At 48.0% G+C, this 22,426-nt stretch overlaps 1 protein-coding gene across 6 annotated transcripts in view; it reads left to right on the top strand.

Moving 5' to 3' along the window:
* Homer2 (homer scaffold protein 2) overlaps window positions 1–22,426 on the top strand; it is a 92,082-nt gene that overhangs the window by 54,729 nt on the left and 14,927 nt on the right. For all 6 annotated transcript variants that reach the window (XM_087551633.1, XM_087551630.1, XM_087551635.1 and 3 more), the window contains 2 exon segments: window positions 4,374–4,530; window positions 16,633–16,764. In XM_087551633.1, coding sequence (XP_087407759.1) covers window positions 4,374–4,530; window positions 16,633–16,764 — 289 coding nt within the window.

Below are 22,426 nucleotides of genomic sequence, written 5' to 3'. Positions count from 1 at the left end.
CCTGTGGCCTCCTGAGTGGGGAAGTCCTCATTCTTTAGACTCTCCTTACCGTGATTTGCACACATATAGAATCTGACAGTGATGTCCTACTTACCACACTTTAACTTCTCAGGTGAGGCCAAATTCACTCTCCGAGTTGGCGTCTGTTTCTCTGAATTTCAAGCACTCTGGTTTGTCTCCTTGCAGCTTAGCATTGCCTTGTGACCCTGAGCACTGTGTGGAGAACACCGTCCCCTCCCAGCTGTCAGGAGGATCTGATGAGGGTGTTACCATCTGTGTAGCTCGACGACCTGTAAAGGACAGTGAATTAGTTATCTATCTCACGGTAATAAACTGCAACGTTAGCTGCTTAAGCCAAGTCTCTGTAAGGCAGGAGTCTGAAGGCCCCTTAGCTGGATGCGGTCCTGAGTCAGGTCCTATAATCAGGTAGGGGCTGAAGCCTCACAGGAAGGCTTGATTGCAGAAGGATCTGCTTCGGAATTCACATAGTGGTTGGTAGAATGCTGTCTCCTGAGAATAGGGGGGTGCTTTATAATGTGGGACTCTTTTTTTTTTTCTCAGAGCTGGGGACCGAACCCAGGGCCTTGCGCTTCCTAGGTAAGCGCTCTACCACTGAGCTAAATCCCCAGCCCCAATGTGGGACTCTTAATATTCCAAAAGCTAGCAAAGGAGAGTCAGTTAAAAACAAGTCACAGTTGTGTATAGTCACACACATGACAACCTGTGGCCTTTGCTGTATTCTGTTGGTTAAGAGAGTCAGACTTGGTAGTGAAAACCCCAGAGAGGAGGCCAAAGTCAGAGAATCACAGATCGGAGTCCCTGCCTAAAATCTAACTGCCTTGTACCCCAATCGGAATCAACCAATCAATCAATAATCAATCAAGGCCAAAGTAAGTCTCACCATCAAGGGGAGGAGATTACATTGGGAGCCACGTGAGAGGCTGTACACTGCCCATAGCTACTGTGTTAAGTATTCTTGCAAGGCACGGTTAACAGGGAGTTAAAGCTTTCAGATCTCACTTACTGTGTGACCCAGGCAGGCCTCCTGGCCATTCTGAGCCTCCCTCTCCCACCTGTACAGCCCTTTCTCCTCAGGATTATTGTGATCTTAAATGAGAAATCCCATATGCAGAATGCTAAGCAGTTGGTAAATGTCAGTGCCTGGCTGTTCTTTTCATCCCGATCTTTTTTTTTTTTTTCCTTCTTCTTCTTGAAATAACATTAGACTTTTTGAATATCAGAAGGATAGCTCGAAACTCCCCAGCACTCTCAGATTGGGTTATTCATGTGGAAATCCCAGTCCTGTGGGTGGCTTACTGGGCACAGAACTGCTATTAGAATGGCTGTGCAGGCCCAGGTCCCGTCTAGTCCCATCTCCATGCCCAACCCCCTGCCCTCCATTCCTCATCACCACCTTTGTTTGCTGGGACCTCAAGACCAAAGAAAGTAGCTCTGTGGCCTCGGTAGGGCCATAGTTTTTTGGTAAAGTGATCACTTCCAGGATGTGTGGTGTGGGAGTCCTAACAGCGTCCCTTCTAGGCCTCTCCCTGTGGAAAACCTGGCTCTGGTGACCAGGGGTTTGCCCAGACGAACCTGCTGTACCCCCCAACCTCCAGGTTGAGGTCATGGAGGCACTCAAGGTTTTCAGATTCCAGAGCTGAGAAGGCAAATTTGGAGGTGGAGGCCTCTTGTCCGAGTGCTCACCTGACCCAAGTCATCCAAGCAGACAGTGGGCTACTTGGGCTATATAAGTCACAAAGCGCTCTTACCTTGCCTTCCAGTCTTCCTCCCAGCATCCCTCTGCGCTTTGACTGATCGTCTCAGGTCCTCACTCCTGCAGGCTTTAAGGACCCAGTACTTAAGAAAGTCATTGCTGAAGCACAATAGGCTGACTTCCTTCTCTCCCTCCTTCCTGGTGAGAACACTGCCTCTGCTCTCTGACCAGAGAACCCCAGCCCCCTCTCTTCACACTCTGCATCCATAGAATCCTTCCTCGGTTCCACTGTTGACCTCCAGAGTTGTAGTAGACCTTTCAGGAGTAGACTGAGTCACTAACTGTCAACCGGGTCATTCTAGATGAGAGACACTGGCTGTGGGGACCATGTTGTTTTCTGAATCCTTGGATAATGTCTAAGGACAGGCTTTCCCAGGAACCTAGAACTCTTGATATCAGGGAGGCCCCAGGCCCTTTCCCTAGAGAGTCAGGTCCAGGGGCTAAGACAGGCTTGGGAGCTAGTAATTTTAGTAATCATGGCTAATCACTCTCATGAAGGTTTAGCAAACCTGTGTCCACACCCTGCATGTGTACACTCAGTCCCAGATCCCCTCATTGAGGGAGCAGAAGGGGAGGTCCAAAAGCTGGGGCTCCATCCCTGAAAGGAGCTCTTCTCTGACCCATGGGCTACTGGTTAATGATGTAGGGGAAGAGTGCAGCCAAGATTCAGTCTAATTTAATCCCCCAAACTCTCTGTGGTGACAGCCGCTCACCTCCGTCATCCCTCACATGTTGCATGAGAACATTTTTTTCTTTGCAGTGTTGTAGTTAGATGGTTAGAAAGCTACAGTACTGTCTTGTGAGTGGCACAGCTGTGCCATCCAGACGTCAGACTTCCCCACATGGATACGCGCTCTGCACAGCTTGGCCTCTTGACAGCAGATGTGAAACATTATGGCAAAAATCTTCCTTTTCTTTCCACAGCTGTCACATAGCCACAGGAAGGGTGCGGGTTTGGGGCGAAGCCAGTGAATGAACTTGAGACTCACTTGGTGGAGATGACCTAGTGACCCACACTCCTGCTGGTACTTTTCCGGCTTGCTGGGCCTAGAGGGGAGCAGGAATGCCGGCCTCCTGCTGCTCTTCTGGAATGCCAGCTCTAGAAGCAGCTATATTGGCACTGTACTCTTAGCATACTCTTCCAGATGTTCCCGAGTTCCTCTAACACCACACCAATATCCATAATATTATCTGACATCCCTCGTATGAGGCTCAAAGAGTAAATTGCTTTCCTAGAATAAAGTTTCCCCTGAGAGCTGGGTTTCCAGTAATGAGTCTTCTGCAGGCGCTACGTGTAGGGGAGTGGGGGTGGGAGGTATGGAGGGATGAGGGCATGAGCGAGCTCAGAAACTCCTGCCCTCCCCCTCCCCACCGACTGCACAGCCACTGCACAGTTCCCTGTGAACTTCTGTGCCCACTCAGGTGCCCTGTTCGTCATCAGTTCTTTTGACATCACCAAGACTTTGACTAAACCAAAATCAAACGTTTAGATTTAATTTTGTATCTTTAATCAGTACTTACTATAGTGCTTTTGTGACTTTATTTTTGCATGCTGTAGGCCCCCCTCCCCAGTTTCTATTTTGAACTTTGAAGAATTTTCCAGAGTTTGCCTACAAAGCTTTTCTTTAAAAAGCAGATTTGGTGATGAGTCCATGTTTCTTCCTGTTGTTGTTGCCGTCGTCGTTGTTACTTTGTTAGGTAGATATCTCAAAGCATGACTGTGCAGTGGATTCTGTTACAGTTTTCAAATCTGTCTTAGTTATTAATCCCTATTGTCAGGACCTAATTAATTCTTTACTGAACAGGAAGAAACATAGATAATGTGTTAATTTGGTTCATTTCTTTCAGCAGTCAGAGGAAGCAGTCATGGGCAGGTGGGATGAAAGAGATAGCAGTCCCAAGCCGGAGTGGGAGGGAGACTCAGTAAGGATTAGACCAGAAGGAGTGTCTGTACAAAACCTGACAGCCCCGCTACACTGCACAGTCCTTACAGGTTTTAAAAGCAAGCTGGCAATGTTTCCAAGGCTGTGGAATAATTCTGTCATTCAAGACAGCTCCCCAGACCTGAGAAATGCTTAAACATTAAGCTTCGAATAGGTTACAGAATCCTAAAACTGATGCAGAGGCTCCCAAAATAAAATTTTTTAATTTTCTAAAATGAATTAGTTCCAAAGAGTCCCTCACCCCCACAATTGCCAACAGAGTGTCAGGAAAAAAAAAATAGAACTCTTGACAGCAATGTAAAAACTCTCAACGAAGAATTTCATTTTAAGCAAATTGATCATTAGGCCAGTTGCCCAGCAGTCTCCAGGTAGTTGCTGCTAAATGCTGTGTGGGCTGCAGAAACTACCTACAGGGGTGCTTTCCTCCTCCTCCTCTTCCCCCCTCCCCCTCTCCTCCTCCTCCCCCTCCCTTCCCCCTTCTCCTCCTCCCCCTTCTCCTCTCCCTCCTCCTCCCCCTCATTTTAATTGTTCTCATGCATATGTATTCTTGCCAATAAGCTATTTAATATCATATGAGTTGGTGGGTGGCCTAGAAATCCTAAATTATGCATTAGGTCAAGTTCCATTAATTCATATATGCATCCGTCTTGTTGCAGAGAGCAGCCCATCTTCACCACGCGAGCGCACGTCTTCCAGATTGACCCCAGCACCAAGAAGAACTGGGTGCCGGCAAGCAAGCAGGCCGTCACTGTTTCCTACTTCTACGATGTCACCAGGAACAGCTATCGGATCATCAGTGTGGATGGAGCCAAGGTACTGGCCTGCCGGACGGTTTTGACATCCTTGCCTATTTCCATTCCAAAGCAATCCGGTGCATTTGAAAGACGAAGGGTTCTGGAGGCTGCATCCCAAACCCTGCTGTCTTATCGCAGACCTGCATAACAAACGGAGCGTGGGCTGCAGAACCGTCTGCATAATCACATATCTTGTTCTTTCTTTTCCACCTAAAATCATGGCAAATGAGTGAAGAAGCCGATCTCCCTGTTACCTCACTGTCTCCGTAATTAACGTTTTAATGCCCATGCAGTGGTTACTGTAAGATCCTATAATGATCATAATTTGTTATGATGGCTTCGGTTTCTTGCAGTTACAGAGACTAAGCATTCCCCATTAACGAATATCCCCAGTCATACATTTTAAGCCTCCTGCTTCCTTTTGAATGTTTCCTCGGGGTGGATTCCTACAGGTAATATTATAGATCTTGCTGTTAACACTTTATGGCCTGATGTGGGCTGCCAGAGCGCTTTCCAAAAGGTTTCTCACAGCCCGTATGAGGGTGCTAGTGTGCACACCCTTGCGATCAGTGAGTGTTACCTCGAGTCTGGTTCTGGTATTATTAGCCATGAGAATTAATTTTTATTAACTAATTGGGGAATATTTCTTCTTTTCTTTCTGTGGAGCAGGAGGTATTGATGTAGCCCAGGCTAGATGGGAGCTGGAGGCAATCCTCCTGCCTCAGTCTTCTGAGTACGGGAATTACAAGCAGGGCCTTTCATATTTGATTTAGTATTTCTTCCAATACCGTTTACTCCTGAAATTTCATCCCTGTCTGTTATCGCTCTCTGTGTTTGGCCACATTGTTTGTGGGAAGAGAGTGAAGGGATACCAGCCAAAGTACTATCATGTCCTTAAATAATCCTTCTACATCTAAGTCTGTCTGTCTCTACTCCGTGTCCACTGGATATCCGCTGGATATTTTCCTGTGCTGCCATGTCACCTGACATTCAGTGTGCACCATCTAAACCACAATTCTATTTCTGTTTTCTAGTATTTGGTATAAGAACCAAAGCAGAGGTCTTCTGGGTTGTCTTAAAACTGCAGCTCTTGTAGCACAGACATGCTCGGACCCTAGCAGCATCCCTGTGCTGGTGGTTCCTCACCTACTGTCTGCGGTCCCCTGTGGATTCTGTGACAAGGCCACCTTGCTTAGACAGTAGAGAGCAAAAGAGCTGGGAGCTGGGCAGTAGAAGGGAGCCTCTCCACAGCGTCTCCTCTTAACCGGTAGAGAGAGAATGAGGGGGTCTCCACTAGGAGACCCTGCCAAGGCCTCCCCATCTGATGCAGACCCTGGTTTTCCTCCAAGTGTTTCCTTCTGACTTTCTTCTGACTCCGTGACATCCAGAGATGAAAGTGTTGGTCTTTCAAGTTCCACAGCAAAGGGTCCAAAATGTCCTCCCCTTTTAAATATATAGCTGAGGTCTAGGCATGGGTAGTGGGATTTTATACGTGTGGGGAGGCATGGCTAGCTGGTGCCAGTGCCCAGTTCCTATGATACCGGTCCTGACTCGTTGGGTTGGCTCAAGGCTCACTCTAGCAATTAGAGGAGCTTTTCTGACATTTTTCATCCAGGGAGTGTGTGTCCCCATCCTTTCAGAGAACAGCAGTTATCCTGATAACCATCTTAAGAGACTAAAGAAATAGTTCCCCCATCTAAGCAGCCGAGATCGGGGTCGTGGTATGGGGTGGCCCGTGGCAAGGACGTGACAGTGCCTAGTCTAGTAGGTGGCTCATTTGCGATGAAGGTCCACCTAGAGGGTGTCTTGATTTTAAAGTTTTATTTTATCTTATTTTTCCTTCTGGGAGGCACAGTGGGACTGCAGTTGTAATTACCACGTCTCTGTGCTTTTCTAGCTGCAATCGCTGGGCTCTCTCCAGGATGTTCTGACAGAGGAGGAGAACTCAGCTCACCTGCTTCCTTTTCATCTTTAGATTCTAGCAGCCACCCTTAGATGGGTTTGCGCTTCTGTCAGTTGAGTTAGCCGAGGATTTACTGGGCTTAACTAGAGCTAAAGCAGCGCCCTTATAGCAAGTGCGTTGGTTATTAGCTGGGCTTTTAGTAATTTGTCAAACTGTCAGCCAGTGTATTGGTATGCCTCTGCAGTTCTTGGCAGTGTGGTGGAAGCCAGCTAAAATGGCTCCAAGGAGTCGGATGGGTGCAGGGAGGTGCGTTATATCATAGTTACGAAGGGAGGCAACTCTGGCCTAGTGTGGGGTAGCCACTGAGTTAGAGAGGCATATAAGAAGTGGGAACTGGAAATGTAGACTGAAACACCACTGGAATTCAGAGACTAAGCCAGAGCGTCTCAGGCTGCCTCCCACCGTGTCCCTGGTCACCTTATGTTCTTAAAGTCCACTTAGAGTTCCAGAGTCACCACTGCAGCATGGAGAACCATGGCAGAGCCTTGTTTAGCAAAGGGAGCAAAAGGCTAGAGAATGTGGGTTAGACTTAGTCATTGAATTACTATCCCTTTGCCAGGAGCTGGGGACAGGGGCAGGTCTCTTGTCCCAATAGTACTAGATGTTCCAGAACCACTACAGTCCCTGCTGGACTCTCCCTTGACAGCAGCAAGTAAGATGGACAGGAAACATCAAGAGAGAACCTTGTGCTTCTGGCTTCCATAGTTAGGTGGGGCACGGACACAGGCCTTCAGCCCATACCAGGGATTACCACTCAGTTTACCCTTCTCTGCCCAATACTGAAGTCTGGCTGTCTTGAACCCCAGCTCCTGCCCTGTCTGAATGCTCCAGATTTCTGTGCTGACATGAGGCCTCCACTTGTGGGCTCTGTTCTGCAGGCTCCCCTCAACATCTCTGTGAAATCAACATGGCGGGTTTGTCCTTGTTTCTGAATAGCTGCCATGGGCCATGTTCAGTTAGGCCTTACATCCCTCCAGCCATATGTCCAGGCTCCAAATCCCTTCAGGCATGGATGCACCCATGCACCAGGGCTACCTTGTCTCTTCTCCATCATTGTATTCCCCACCACAGGAGAATGACTCTCTTTTGTTTAAGGCCTTTCGTTGTAAGTTTTGATCTGAACTGGGAACCCTGACTCAGTTCAGGTGCGTACCTTGATTACCTGAGGCAGGCCTTGGTCCTGCTTCTCTTTATTGGCCTGGTCCCATCAAACCCATGGCCTCGAGTTTCTGCTTGTCACACATAGGTCAAATGTGCCTCCCAAAGCACAGGGTATCAATTACTGGTAAAGCAAATGTGTCCCTCTGGGATGGAGTAGGTGTACTTCAGTCACACGTCGCTGGGATGGGAGAGATTCAAAGGTCGTTTTGAGCCAAGGCCACACCACATGGAGTCTGTATAAACTCAGCCACAGGAAGAGCACAGGCTCTGCTGGAGGGGCTGTGCTGGAGCCAGCACTCAGCTGCTGCCAGCCCACCCCAGGCACTGCAAGTGCCTCTTCCCTGTCATCTCCAGGTGGAAAAAGGCACAGAGGGCTTCGCCTACCTGAGAGAAACCAGGCTGCTTAGGAAGACCTAATTCACCCTGTTCTTTATTTTTCTTGAAACACAAACACCTTTGTTCAGTGACAGTTTGGCACATGCCCTTTCCGGTTGTGCCCTAAAGACACGGCCTGGTGAGAACCCTGCTATTCGGTACCTCTGTGTTCTCTAAGCCCTAGGAGGTGATGTGCGTCCCGTGTTTGTGTATGGACTGGGTTCTCTGCATATGGAGTTAGGAAGAGGTAGGCTTGGCTTGCTTTTCTCATCTCAGAGCCCAGGCAGAGTAGGTAGCACCATAGCCATGTCAGAGAGGGAGTGGTGATGGGGAAGTAACTGTGATGAGGTCAGGCCTGGTTGTCCCTTCTCCAAGCCTGCAGTGGGTGAACCATGTACACAGAAGGAGAGTGAGCAGGGGCAGGACCTGTGCCAAGGGTGAGCCAAGATCACAGATGATGGACAGATGGGAACCACAGAAATACACCGCCCAGCTCCCAGCTTCCTAGAGCCCTGCCATGTTCCTTACAGCCGCATGATTGGTAGTGAGCTTTCACAGAATGGCCCACTCCGTTATTAAGAAGCCTGTGTTCCAGAGCACTCATTAATTGAGCCATTGCAGCCCTGGTTTCAGTGTGCTTTTGTCACTCTTGGTGGACCAAGTTGATCACCGTCACCCGTGTGGAGAGCTGCCGGCCGGTGCCCACGGGCAGGGCTTGCCTGAAGCAGGTGCTCCTCGTGGGTGTGCTGGCTGACTCTCCTGCCCTTGGCTCTGGTTATTTATAGGATCACAGAAAGCCTACATTAGCAGAGACCTGAGGGGTCACCTGTTCTCCAAATATTTAGCAGTGCTCACTGTGCAGAAGGTCCCGCCTGTTCACGGTGCTTCAAAAGGAGAGGAGCAGCTGAAACCTTAGAATACTCAGGGTATTCTAGGAATGTGAGGTTGCTTTCAAAAGCACAACCAGAAGCCGGTGAGATGGCTCAGCGGGTGAAGGCGTTTGCTGCCAAGCTTCAAAGTCTGAGTTTGGTTCCCTGGACCAACATGATGGAAGGCAAGACCCAACTCACAAAAGTTGACCTCCATAAATGCACAGTTGCATGCATGCTCCCCCTCCCCCTCCCCCTCCCCCTCCCCCTCCCCCTCCCTCTCATATATAGATGGAATATTTAAAAAAAATAAATAAAGAATACAGGTTCCCATCTTTTACCCACCATCGTTATTTCCTCTTCTGAAGAGCCCCTCTGTTAAGAGATCGAGTTTCTAGAATGTTCCTACCACCCAGCAGGTTTTCAATGAATGTCATATTCTTTCCTTCCATTTCTGAGGCACAAGGAGAATATGGGCTGGGGGAGGGGGCATCTTGCTAATCCACCTTGGGAGCAGATAGCCCATGTTTTGGTTGTTTTACCTCAGTTTCTCGTGGGAACCTGCCAACTCCTTTCCGCCTCCAGCTTCCTGGACTTGGAAATGTTCTCTTCCTACCTGGCCTTCCTCCAAGGCAAGGCCATGGTGTTTTGGGTATCCTAAGAAAATGCGGTTCCAGTGACCTGCAGGCACTAGATCTTTTATGGGGACACTGCTCCCTGTGGAAGCTGCAGATGGAACTCAGGACTTGGGCATGCATGGGCCCACATCAGAGTTTGAGCCTGGTGCTTCACAAGGTAGACCTTCTCCCCTGGGCCTAAGAGGCCGCCCTTCCCTGCTCTGCAGCAGGCTCCCAGTCTCCTCTCTCTGCCTCGTTCTTCCTCCTGCTCTGCCTCCGCCTCACCAGCTCCAGAAAGACCAACATTTAGAGGCTGTGGCACAGCTCTCAACTGCATGCCAAATGCCCCCTATTTCAGACCCAGCACTGCAGAAATAAAGTAAAATAAATAAAAATGTGAAGTACGATTTCTAATGACTCTGAATCATTTTCACACTACGATAAAGTCAAAGGCTCTTTAAAGTAGAGTCATGTCCATATTCCAAAATATGTGTGGGCCGCTCCCTCATTGCCTGACCCTCGTCTACCCATTAAGAGATTCTCCTCTCTTGAAACTGTAATAGGCACTCCCTTGGTAATTTAGCCATTTATTTGTGTGCGCGTGTGTGTGTGAATGTGTGTGCATGTCTCTGTGTGGGTGTATGTGTGTATGCATGTCTGTGTGTGTGTTTATGAGAGAATATATGTGTGTGTGTGTGTGTGTGTGTGTGTGTGTGTGTGTGTCCCTAAACCAGAGGTTGCAAACCTCTTGACACGCTGGTGAGTGAGTGATTTAGTTTATGATCTCTTGCAGCTTTCGTGTTTTTCCTTTGTGACAAGAAAATGTTCACAGTCCCATACTCTATGTAAATGCTTACTCCAGTAAGATGTGATTTAAAAACACAGGCTATCTGTTGGATTTAGCCTGAGGATTACAGTGTGCTGACCCCGGCCCTAACCAGTATGTTGTTTATTTTATCTGGCTTTGACTTTTATACAAATAGACTCCCATATGTGTTCTTTGATGATATCCTTTAAAAATATTAATTCATCTATATTAATGCCTGCAACCGTGGTTAGTTTTCCTGCCAGTCAGCTTTTCATTATGGCGCGCTTCCGTTTATTGTACATTCTGCTGGTGGTCGACACTGCTGCTGCTAACACTACCCCTGTGAGCAACGTTTCCCACGCTCTGTGCAGAGGCCTCTCGGGCCTGCGCGCAGAAGAGGATTCGTAGATGTTGAGAAGCCACATTTTGTTTGTTTGTTTTGAGACAGTGTGTGTCTCTCTGTGTAGCCCTGGCTGTCCTGGAACTTGTTTTGTAGACCAGGCTGGCCTTGAATTCCTAGAGATCCACCTGCCTCTGTCTCCTGAGTGCTGGGATTAAAGGAGTGTGCCACCACCACCCCGCCCACATTATTATTATTATTGTTGTTGTTGTTGTTAGTTTTGCTGACCCATGGCAGCCCCATTGCTCCATGCTCCTACTCAAACCTTTGATGCTATCTGAAGTATCTTGAATGTGGTGATCATATAATAGTGATAACCATTGTATGAAGCCATTTTCATATTGCTAGTAAAACCTAAACTGATCAGTCTGCCCATCAACCTCACCCTCTCCAGTCTCCAAGGAGCAGATCATTCTCTTGCCCAGAACTAAGCCGTCCTCTGCCCCTTAAGTTCTCATCTCTTTATCCTGAACCTCAGGCTATCCCTCCTGCCCATCGAACTGCACAGGGCACTTCACCGTTACACACCCACAGCAGACTGAAAGGTCTTTCCAGCTGGCTTTGTAGGTGCATGCCTCCAAACTAACACTCGGGTGGCTAAGTCAAGAAGATCTCAAGTTCAAGGTCAGCCTGGGCTACAGCAAGGCACTTTTTCAAAAAAGAGAAACATTGTTTTTAAAAGGCTCTTTTTAAATATGTGTTCACTTTCTCTCCTTCCTTCCTTTATGTCTTTGAACAGCGAGAGCCATTGCTGACTTAAGAGTCTCCCAGAGGGGTTGGGGATTTGGCTCAGTGGTAGAGTGCTTCTTGCCTAGCATGCGCAAGGCCCTGGGTTCGGTCCCCAGCTCCGAAAAAAAGAAAAAAAAAAAAAAGAGTCTCCCAGAGATGCCCAAGCCTTCCCGTGCAGTTAGCTGGAAGGGACAGACAGAGCCTGAGAGGGGCAGGCGGAAGGAGCGGTCTTACTAGCTGCTGCCCAGCTTGTCTGAAGGACTCAGTCTTAGTGGACAGGCCAGGTGTAGCACAGGGCCGTTCCCATCTTAGTGACAAGTAAAGGAAGAAGATGTTTTGACAACATGGGCACTGGGGTTGACACTTGATGCTCTCTGAAGGTTGGTGCTCTGGGTTTTCTGGGGCAGGCAGCGGGCAATCCCACTCACATACATGTGGCTTATCCCTCTGCTCAGGGCGAACATCTCAGGTAGTTAAGGCAAGGCAAAAGGATGCTGTGATGCTCAGTGGTGGCCTTCCCTGCCACCATTTCTTTTCTTTCCTCCCCTTCCTTCCTCTGGATCTAGGATGTCTCAGAACCTTGGGCGAGCCAGTTAGGAACCAGCCAAGGCCTGCAGGGAGCCAGCCAGTGTGAGGGATTACAAGGGCAGTACGGCGAATGTGACTTTCACTTCTCTCCCTCCTGGCCGATGTCCAGCTTGTAGATAAGGGTCCTGGCACTTTGATGCTGATGACAGGGACCGGTGACTACAGAGCAGACTTTCAGTGAGGGCTGAGGAGGAGGATGCCGCTCCCTCCGCAGAAATCCTCCTGAGTTCTGCAAGGTCAGCATCTTGTGTCCCAAGGACAAACAGACCTCTTGTTACCCGTGGGGGCCAGAGAGTACAGAGTGCAGTTGGATGGGAGCGAGGAATGCCCTGGAGCTGGAGACAAAGACATGGGACCCAGGAGACCGGGGCGAGCTTGGCTCTGGCTGAGTGGCTGGACCCTTCTCTTGGGAGACAGAAGAGAAGGAGATGGGATGAGTCTGGGCTGTGGACTGTGGTCTGACAGCTCCTTGCTCTCTCCACAGTACATGCTGCAGATGGAGGAGGAAACAGATGAGCAGGTGCTAAGTGGTCTGGAATCCCTGCGTTACATGGAATGTTGCAGGGCTTGGAGAGCAGCTGAGCTCGAAGCCATACCCACAAGCTAGGCTGGCTTGCTGAGCCCAGCTGTGCTCCCTTGATGTGAGCAGCGCGACTTTGAGCCTTGTGAGAGACTGCATGTTCCCCATAACCACTGTAGACTAATGCCCAGGCACGCAGGGAAGTGTGTGTCTGAACCCGTGTTGCTTTGGCATGCTGCTCTAAGTGAGGTTTGGAGCTTCTAGAGGGGCCAGTGTTCTCTCCGATAACAAGTAGGAAAAATAGTACTTTGGGGACAATTTGGGGGCTTGAACCTAGGACCTTGCACACGCGAAGCAAGTACTGTACCCAAGAGCTGCACCCTTAGTCCCATGAATATGATTTAGGGACATCAGAGAACTCTACCACGATAAGAGCCAGAGAGATAAGACCATTCAGAGCCAAGATGGTGGCCTCTCTCCTGTAAACATTTGCCAATTCTGGACACAGGATGAAGGTTGGGGTGTGACTTTGGCAGAGATGCTGCTGGGGGAGGGGAATCAGCAAAGCACTTAGCAGTGACCAAGAGATAGAACTGAAGCTCAACATGAAGGAGCTTCAATGTGGCGGGCTCTCCCTTCCCCAACCTAAGACGTCTTCTTCATTCATGGTATATAGAAGCCAAGCCCCTGCGAGAATCAACAGTGCACAAAACCATGCAAGCCGCAGGGATAGTGAGGAGTGGTCACTGGGCTCCTATACACTCTGTCATCTGGGCACTACTGACTAGGGGCAGCTTAAAGCTGTGCACTGAGCTGAGCCCTGCAGAAAGGCTGCTGCTGGTGGAGAAACCAGAGGAGACCCTGATGATGACATGGCTTAAATGACAGGAGGGGATACCTGAGTAACATGTCTACAACCCCAGCATGTGGTAGTTAGAGGCAGAGGCATCAGGAGTTTAAGGCCACACTCAGCTATGTACAAATCTGAGGGCAGTATACGAGTTGTGACGATGTGGGTTTGAAGGGCCTGCTCTAAGTCCAGGAGTAAACCAAGGGACACTGAACCTCACCAGAGCTGAAACCCAGGCTGACTCAGTGCAGCCCAGGAAAGAGGGGATTTCTTGTCTATCTACTTTACCCAGCAGAGGAGAAGGGGAACTTCCCCTGGAAGATGGTTGCATTCTATGGAATCGTTGGATATTTCAGCATGAGATTTAAAAAAAATGACTGGACCTCCAGAAAGGTAGGGCCATATGCTTAGAGTCAGGAAGGGGAAACCTAGAAAATGAAAGATTCAGAGATGGTCCAGATGTCAGTGTTTGCAGCAAGGATTTTAAAATAAATATAATTAATATAGGAGGAAATAGAGGGGAAATGACCAAGACAGGCAAAGGAAAAATATCCTTAGGGATGTAGACGATCGATTATTGATTGATTGATTGATTGATTGATTGAATGAATGAATGAATGAATGAATGAGACAAGGCTTCACTAAGTACACCGTAACTGTCCTGGAACTCACTCTGTGCATGAAACTGGCCTCAAACTCACAGGGATCTGCCTCTACCTTTCAATTGCTAGAATGACAGATATGTTCCACCATGCCTGGTCCTAGAATATATTTTTAAAATATCAACTATGCTGGATTTTAAAAACAACTCAATGGAGGCAGGAATGGTAGTGGATCTCAGAACGGGGAAGGCTAAAGAAGGAGTATCATGTATTCAGTGCTAGTCTGGGCCACATGATAAAACTAGCAGCCAGCTATTCCAAACTCTCCTCCCCTGCCCTGTGCATTCTCACACTCCCCACATCTGCACACAGTGCTGGGTGGACAGATAGGTTTAACACCAGACAGACCACCAAGCCACCAAGATCAGTGAACGAGAAAATAGATCACTTTTAAACACCCAGATTGGACACTGGAGAGACAACTTAGTGGTTGGGAACACGTAGTGCTCTTCCTTAGAACTTGATTTCAGTTCCAGCACCCGTGTTGGGGTGACTCACAACCACCTGTATTTCCAACCTCAGGGCATCCAACCTTTGACCTCCACAGGCACCTCCACTCACAGGCAGCCACTCTCCCCCAACACGTATACAAAATTAAAAATAAATAAATAAACCTTTTTAAAATGCCCAGATTAAACCAGAGAGAACCAAGAATGAGGAGACTGGTGGTAATCAGTGTTAACCACGTTCAACACACTCAAAAGGTCTAGCCATGTGTAGAACTGAAGGAGTGGCAAGAGAGGCAAAGAGAAAAGATGGCCCAGAAGCGATCTGTGGAGAGAATGGTGGGAACTTCCCAAAGTTGATGAGTTCATAGGTCAGAGAAGCTGAAGGGGGCCCTTCTCTGAAGGAGGATGACTAGACCTTGCTCTTGAAATCAATTAACCACTGTTTTGTAAGCAATCCATTCATAACACACACACACATACACACACACACACACACACACACACACACACACACACACACACACACACACACACACACAGCTGTCCACTTCGTCACCTGTGCAGATCTTGTCTGCTGAACCCGGGATCTGAGGGCCTGAGACAATGGGCAGACTACAGTCTGACACTGTAGACAGTCTTACCTCAATTTCGGTGTACTTTTATACAGGAATGTGACAAATAAAAAAACAACAATCCAAGGAAGGTTGTTCGAGTTCTGAAAAAGATGTAAGCAAGCATCAGTAAGCACATCCAAATATTAACAGAGCAGCCCTTTCCCAGAACTCTCTTAGGACAGACGAATGTAAACACAATGGCCTGGCATGTGGTATAGATTACACGTGGGGAAGACACAGGGCAGAAGGCCAGATCCAGGGTCAGGATTCACTGACCAGATTGGGTTCTATTAGCTATGTTCTGGTGTCCTACAAGAATAAGCATGTCATATAAATTGAATGTAAGTGTTTGTCACACAAAGCACAAAAATCATGTTCCAGAACAAACCAGGGAACAAAATGCACCTGAGGTAAAATGCACCAGAGGTAAAATGCATCTAATGTAAAATGTATCAGAGGTAAAATAAGGCTCTCTACCTGTCTTCCTGGCATCATTCCCCAAGGTTTATTCTCTTGACCACATTCTGACACATAGACTTTCATGGCTGCGGGTGCTTCCTCTGTCTGCTGTGTTTGTTTCTGAGCTGTTCTGACCAGGGTAGACACACAACCAGGATAACGGGCATTTCAGACACTTAACAGCAGAAGAGTCTAAAACAGGATCTTTCACATTATCAATAGGAAAATACTTCTCCCAAGAAAAGCATGGTTTCCAAACTGAGGTTTTATTACCCGAAACATACCAAGCATAAAAATAAAAGTATCCTTAAAGGCCAGCTGTGTGCACATTCCCGGGGAACCACCCCCACAGCCTCTGGGTTTTGAAATACCTGCCACTCTAATATCCTGACAAACCAGTTAATACTTGCACCAGCAGAAGGGCCTTTGCTTTGCGAGGGGAAGGAGAAGACATTCTGATTTGGAGAGTAGGTAGAGGGTTAATTGATACAGATTTGTCACACTGGTATAAGCAGGGGGTCTGTAAGGGAGCTCACAGGAGCCGGGTGCTGGCCATTACTACCTATGGCCTCAAAAAGAAGAGAGGCCACAGACGCTGGGAGAAAAGGTCATGTAGAACACGTGTTCCCTAATTTTGTATTTCTAGTTAGCAGAATTGCTGCCATGAAATGAATGTCCAATAAATATTCTTAATACATGAATGAATCATGTACCAGATGACCTTGGGTCAACCACAAATGTACCCCAAGGGGTCTCTTGAATGTTAGTAAAGTCTGACCAGTTTAGCACACATCTCCCAGCCCTGCCCCTAACAGGCTGTCCCAGAGTCAGTCACGGTGCAATCATAAGAGGGACACTCTCATATTTCTTTAAAACCAGAAAAGTTCTAATATTTATAAAGTATTTTTACTTAATCTTATCTTTAAGGGGAAATTGAGGCTCAACAAAGTCAACTGACTCATTCAAGGTCATAAACCAGCAAGTCATGGCTTTGTCTGAGAGGATTGAAAGGCTCTAGTAGAGAGTTAACACACGCTCTCTGGATTGTCTCCTGCAGGTAATCATAAACAGCACCATCACCCCGAACATGACGTTCACCAAAACTTCACAGAAGTTCGGGCAGTGGGCTGACAGCAGGGCCAACACCGTGTTCGGTCTGGGATTCTCCTCAGAGCAGCAGCTCACAAAGGTATGCACGGTGAGGGCGGTGGCGGTGGCGGTGGTGGTGGTGGTGGTGGTGGTGTTGTGCTGCTGTGGGTGAGGGAGAGTCCTTTCTGACATAGCAGACTCCAGGAGAACTGAGCAGTCTGGAGTAAAGGAAGTTCATTAAGCCCGAGACAATCAGCTGGCAGCTCTCTGAACGTCCATTGTCTGGCCACAAGAGAGTCCAGAAACACAGGGCAAGAAGCAGAAGCACTGAGGTCAGGTACAGTGAGACTGTGAAATGGTTTGGTCCTGGTGTTACTGTTTGAGAAGGTTATAGAATCTTCAGGATGCGGAGCCTCGATGGAGGAAATGGCTCCATAGGACCCAGACTTGACGTTTTATAGCTTGGCCTCACTTCCTGTCCACTCTTGGTGTGGCCAGCTTTTACCTCCCACCACCAAGCCTTCCCAACCATGATGAACCACACCCCTTACTAAGCTATTACCCTCCCACCCTTAAGTTTTTTCCTGGCAGGTATCTGGTCACAGCAGGAAAAAGAATTAGTAAGTTACCATGCCATTGGTTATCATGACAGACTCTCCTCCTAAGCCCTGTCCCACTATGCTATACTTTACTTGTGTGCTGTGCTTCTGGAAACAGAGCTGGGGTGGGGGCAGGGACAGGGGCGGAGGCGGGGGCGGGGGCGGGGGCGGGGAGGTACTGCAGTAGGGAGAAGTCCCATACACCTCTGGCCTTGATGATTTTCCTGGATCCAGTGTAGATGGCCATTTTCTTGTATACTTGGGCGAGTGGGTGTCCCAAGGCCTGCTTCCAGAGGTGCCTATGGTCATTCTGACAGCAGGAAGCAGCAGTCCCAGCTCAAACACTGGCACCATGCTATATTCTATAGAGGGGCGCTATGAATTGTCACCGAGTCTTCCCTGATTTGGTGTGACTGCTAGAAGCCAGCTTTTGGATGGTCTTGTAGAGCATGCTGAGATTTCTGAGTTTTACCTTGTTATCTTAGAAGGATTTTAACCCAAAAGTAAAGTGGCCAGATTTGCATTTCAGACAGGTATATTTTATTTTATTTCCTGGAAGCAAGTCAGATTCAGTTCAGGGTAGAGCTGAGGAAGATTTGAAGAAGAGAGAATTTTTAAGAATTTAAAAATTTGGCAGAACTTTGCCAGATGGGTTAGGGAGCCCAAGACCCTGGGATGATGGTGGAGGGACGGCAGTAACCTCTTCTGAAATGGGAAGTGGGTGGGGTGGGTGCAGAGCCGTGGTGGCAGAGAGGACCAAAGTGCACTGTGACTGTGACAGGGATGGCCGGGACCTCCTGTGTCTGCAATGGAGCAGGGGTCTGTGTGGGAAGGGAGAGGAGATTCCTGTCTCACCCGTGCTCATGCCAGGCCATTCTTCCACCTGCACAGATGGCCCCGTAGCCTCACGCTGCTGGGCAGGCACTAGGTCCTGTCTGGGCCTAGCTCAGCTCATGCCTCCGCCTCTGTCCAGGCCCAGAAGTTCCCCGGAGCCAGGGCAATCTGCGAGAAGCACTTGGCTTCCCGGTATAGTCCTTTCTTTCTGTAGAGAAAAGAAGGTAGTGAGGACGGATGAAGGAGACTCCACGGAAAAGAAAGGACAACGCCAAACAAAAGCTAGAACAAGCTGTGAATGTTCCTGCCTTGGGACCTGAAAAGACCTTGATCTGAGCTCCTTCCAGTTTCTCCCAAATGAAGAAAATGTCCTGTTATTAAGGAGGAGTGTCCCTTCTTCCCGAGTCCCCGTCTCTGACAACACTGACGTCTCTGCTCTGTGACTATGACCTGTCATCTCCACAGAGATTTCTGAGGCAAGCTCCCAATACGTCCTTCATCCAAAAATGCTTCACATCAGCTTTTCCCATTTCTTTGAAGGGAGCAATTAAGCACACGCTGATGAAGTTGCATGAATTGAGGCTAGCAGCCTCAACCAGGGGCAATTAGCTAGCATGGGGGGGGGGGGCAGGGCCTGAAGGCTCCTAAGCTTGCGTGCTGAAGAGCAGCTGTGACTGGGCGTTTCTGACTTCTCAGTGCAGACACCCACAGACCTACAGCAGGATCGGTAACCAGACATCGTGGTGAGCTGGAGAAAGAAACGCCAGTGTGGACATTTTCACTTAAGAACACATCATACATACTTCTCTCTCCAACCCCCAGAAAGAAAATAGATACCCTGTTCTTCGCAGCTTTCATTAGAAGGAGCCACAACCACAGCCCAGGAAGCATGGCGCAGAAACGTTCTGCTCCTTAGAGAGGCTTTCCAAAAATATGTAGAAGTTATATATTCCTGGAATCGAATGGGCATCCGTATGTCCACCCACTAGAAAAGACGCAGTTCCTCAGCCTACCGAGGAATGGTAGAGAGGAGCGGGCATGCTCTGCTAAGATGAGGTTCTGGAAAGAGCCTCGCAGAGGTAGAAGAGTGAGGCAGCCATTGAAGTTCATCTCTCTGGCATCTGACCTCACGTCCCCACTGTTGTGAATTTGCTACCTCCTCACTCACTGCAGAGAGGAAACGTTCTTTCACTGTGGGCAACGGCCCAGAATTGAATCTCCACTGCTCTGTGGTGGATGGAGGTCAGTCCATCTGCATATTCGGCACTTGCCTTCAGCTTCCACAGTTTCATCTGGGGTGTGGCGCTTATCTTAATTGTCAACCTGATACTTGTAGACCACCTGAGGAAGGGTCTCAATGCGGAGTTGTCTATGTTGGGTTGGCCTGTGGGCATCTCCGTAGGGAATTGTCTTTGTTAGTTAATTAGTATTAAGAGGCCCAATCCACTGTGGGCGATACCATTCCCTAGGCAGGGGATCCTTGATGCAGTGTGAGAGTGAGGGAACCGAGCTGAGCACACATTCATTCCTCTTTGACTGTGGACAGAAACAACTATTTTAAGCTCCTGATTCTTACTTCCCCACAATAATATGAAATTGTGAGCTAAAATAAACCTTTTCTCCTGTAATGTTTTTTTTGTTTGGTTGGTTGGGTTTTTTTGTTTTTGTTTTTGTTTTTTTTGGGGGGGGGGGGTTAGTCATATTATTTTAGCCTCAGCAACAAAAATGAAGTTAGGACAGGGGCCCATGAGATGGCTCAGTCAATGAAGGCATCTGCATCCAAGGCTAAAGACCTGAGTTCAAGCCTTGGTACCCACATGGTGTAAGGGAGAGAACTCCTGCAAGGTATCCTCTGACTCCACATGCTTGCTTGGCGTATGTGTACACCCTCAATAAATAAAAATAAAAGTTAACCCATGACCGACGTGTCCCCTCACATTCCCTGATTTATTCACTGTGGTCATAAGAGTAAGCACCTAATTTACTCTAATTTCAGGGCCAGTTTTCTACCCACAGTCATTAGCCGTTCTCTTGATATGTTTTAGTTAGAGTGCTTTTGGCTGCCAGTAGCACAAAATATGACCACAGTGCTTAAATGGATGCCGTTAATCTTACTATGCAAAGGTCTGAGGCAGGCTGTTGCTGGCACCGTGGTGACTGAATGACATTAGCCCTCAGAGGCTCGTGTATTTGAACGCTGAGTCATCAGAGAGGGGCACTATTTGAGAAGGATTAGAAAGATCAGGGGGTGTGGCCTGTTAGAGGAAGTGTGTCACTGGGTGTGGGCTTGGAGCCCACACAGGCTCAACACCTCTCCATCTGCCTAAGGATCAGGAGGTAACTCTCAGCTACTGCTCCAGCACCACGCACGCAGCCATGCTCCCTGCCACGGTGACAGTAACTAACCCTCCAGAACTGTAAGCAAGTTCCCAATTAAATATTTTCTTTTTATAAGTGTTGCCTTAGTCATGGTGTCTCTTCACAGCAATATAATAGTGACTACAACAGAGGTGTGTGTGTGTGAAAGAGACAGACAGACAGACAGACAGACAGACAGACAGACAGACAGAGTGGTCTCCCTAGATAGCCCAGGCTGGCCTCAAACATGTCCCCCTCTTACCTTTGACTTTTGGGTGCTGGGAATATAGGTATACATCACCAACCTTACCTATGGCTGCTGTATTGGAGAGAGACTGTAGGCAGGAGAAGTGTGACCCAGTAGGAATTGATGCTACAAACACAGGTTAGAGAGGACAGTGGCTTATACCAGAACAGCGGTGGGAGTGTCAGACCAGATTCAATGACCTCCATTGTGATGGAGGCCCCAAGCAAATGCTGCTTTTCTGCCTTGGTCTCCGTGCTTCCTCACAGCAACAAACAGAACAGTGACTGAGACACTGCTTCCACCCCATTGGCTCTGAGACTTCATGGCTTTTCTTCTGTTTGTTTTTCCTTTTGCCGGCCTTTCTTCTCAAGCTCTAGTCATCCTGCCTTCATGGAAGAAAGCAGGAGGAGGCAGAGGGTGTCACCAGCACTATTCTGAAAACCAAACAAACAATAGGGATAGACCCCTTCTCTGGCTCCCTCGCAAGCCCTGGGTGCCCAGCCCTCCATTCCAAAACATACAAAATAAATGAGAAAGTAGGTCGTCTCGACAAACCTGACCGCCCTTATTCCTCCTCACCGTTCCAGATTGTGGTGGTGAGATTCCACTAAGCCAACAAAAAAGAAAATACTCAGGTTTTAGTGGATAAGGTTTAGGGTTCAGGTTTTCGAGACCTACCCCAACCCCAAATAGCCACACGCAAGGTCGAGCAGTCTCGGTTTCCATAAATGATGACGATTTTGATTAAAATTATTGCAGCTTTTAGAAATCTTAGAAAAATGACCTCAGAATAAATAAATAAGCCATGCACTTGACAATATATTCCAGAAAACCCTGTTTTAAACACCCCGCCATCCATGAGGCAACTGTAAGGAGGTATTGGTTGCATGGTGCAGTTACCATAGGGATATTCTTGCTGGGTCAGAGTGAAAACCAAACAGACACACTAAAACTCCAACCTGAGGAAGCTGGTTAACAGAAGAAGAAAGAAAATTGATTAAATAGCCTCGTGCATCCTTCAGGATAATATTGTGCAGCGATGAAGATAATTTAGAAGAAGGTCACATAAATGTTTGAGAGTACTAATGCCGTATTATTAATTTCAAAATTGTCTGTGACACGCGATCTGCAGTATGGTTTCATATTTTAAAGAAGCGATGAGTGCATATGTGCATACACATTTTTTTCTGAGGCCACTGAGACAGCTCGGCAGGTAAAGGCGCTTGCTGCGTGCATATCCTGAGTTCAATCCCTGGGACCCATGTCAAAGTGCAGAGAGAGAATCGACACCACAGGCTATCCTCCGACAGATACAATAATAACAAAAAATTAAAACAATATAAAACAATATTTTCTAGGCTTACACGCACATATGCTTTTTTTTTGGTTCTTTTTTTTGGAGCTGGGGACCGAACCCAGGGCCTTGCGCTTCCTAGGTAAGCGCTCTACCACTGAGCTAAATTCCCAGCCCACATATGCTTTTTAATATAATAAGGGGGAGATATTAGAAAGCTTTAGACCCCCACTGGATGATAGCTTTCTGGGTCTCCTGCCTGCCTCTGCTCTCCTGGTGGGTAGCGTTCTCCCAGCATGCTCACGGGGGTTTGGATCACGTCCAGGTTTTCGTTATTATGGACGACGCTGTGATTATGATCACTGTATTGAGGGCCCCCTTTTTTCATATTCTCAGTTATTTTCTCCGAGGTTTCCCAGGAGTGCTATCG

The sequence above is a fragment of the Rattus norvegicus genome, chromosome 1, assembly GCF_021556685.1.
Source record: "Rattus norvegicus strain SHRSP/BbbUtx chromosome 1, alternate assembly SHRSP_T2T, whole genome shotgun sequence".
Taxonomy (NCBI): domain Eukaryota; kingdom Metazoa; phylum Chordata; class Mammalia; order Rodentia; family Muridae; genus Rattus; species Rattus norvegicus.
The sequence above is the reverse complement of the archived record's forward strand: the minus strand, read 5'-3'. Positions and strand labels throughout refer to the sequence as shown.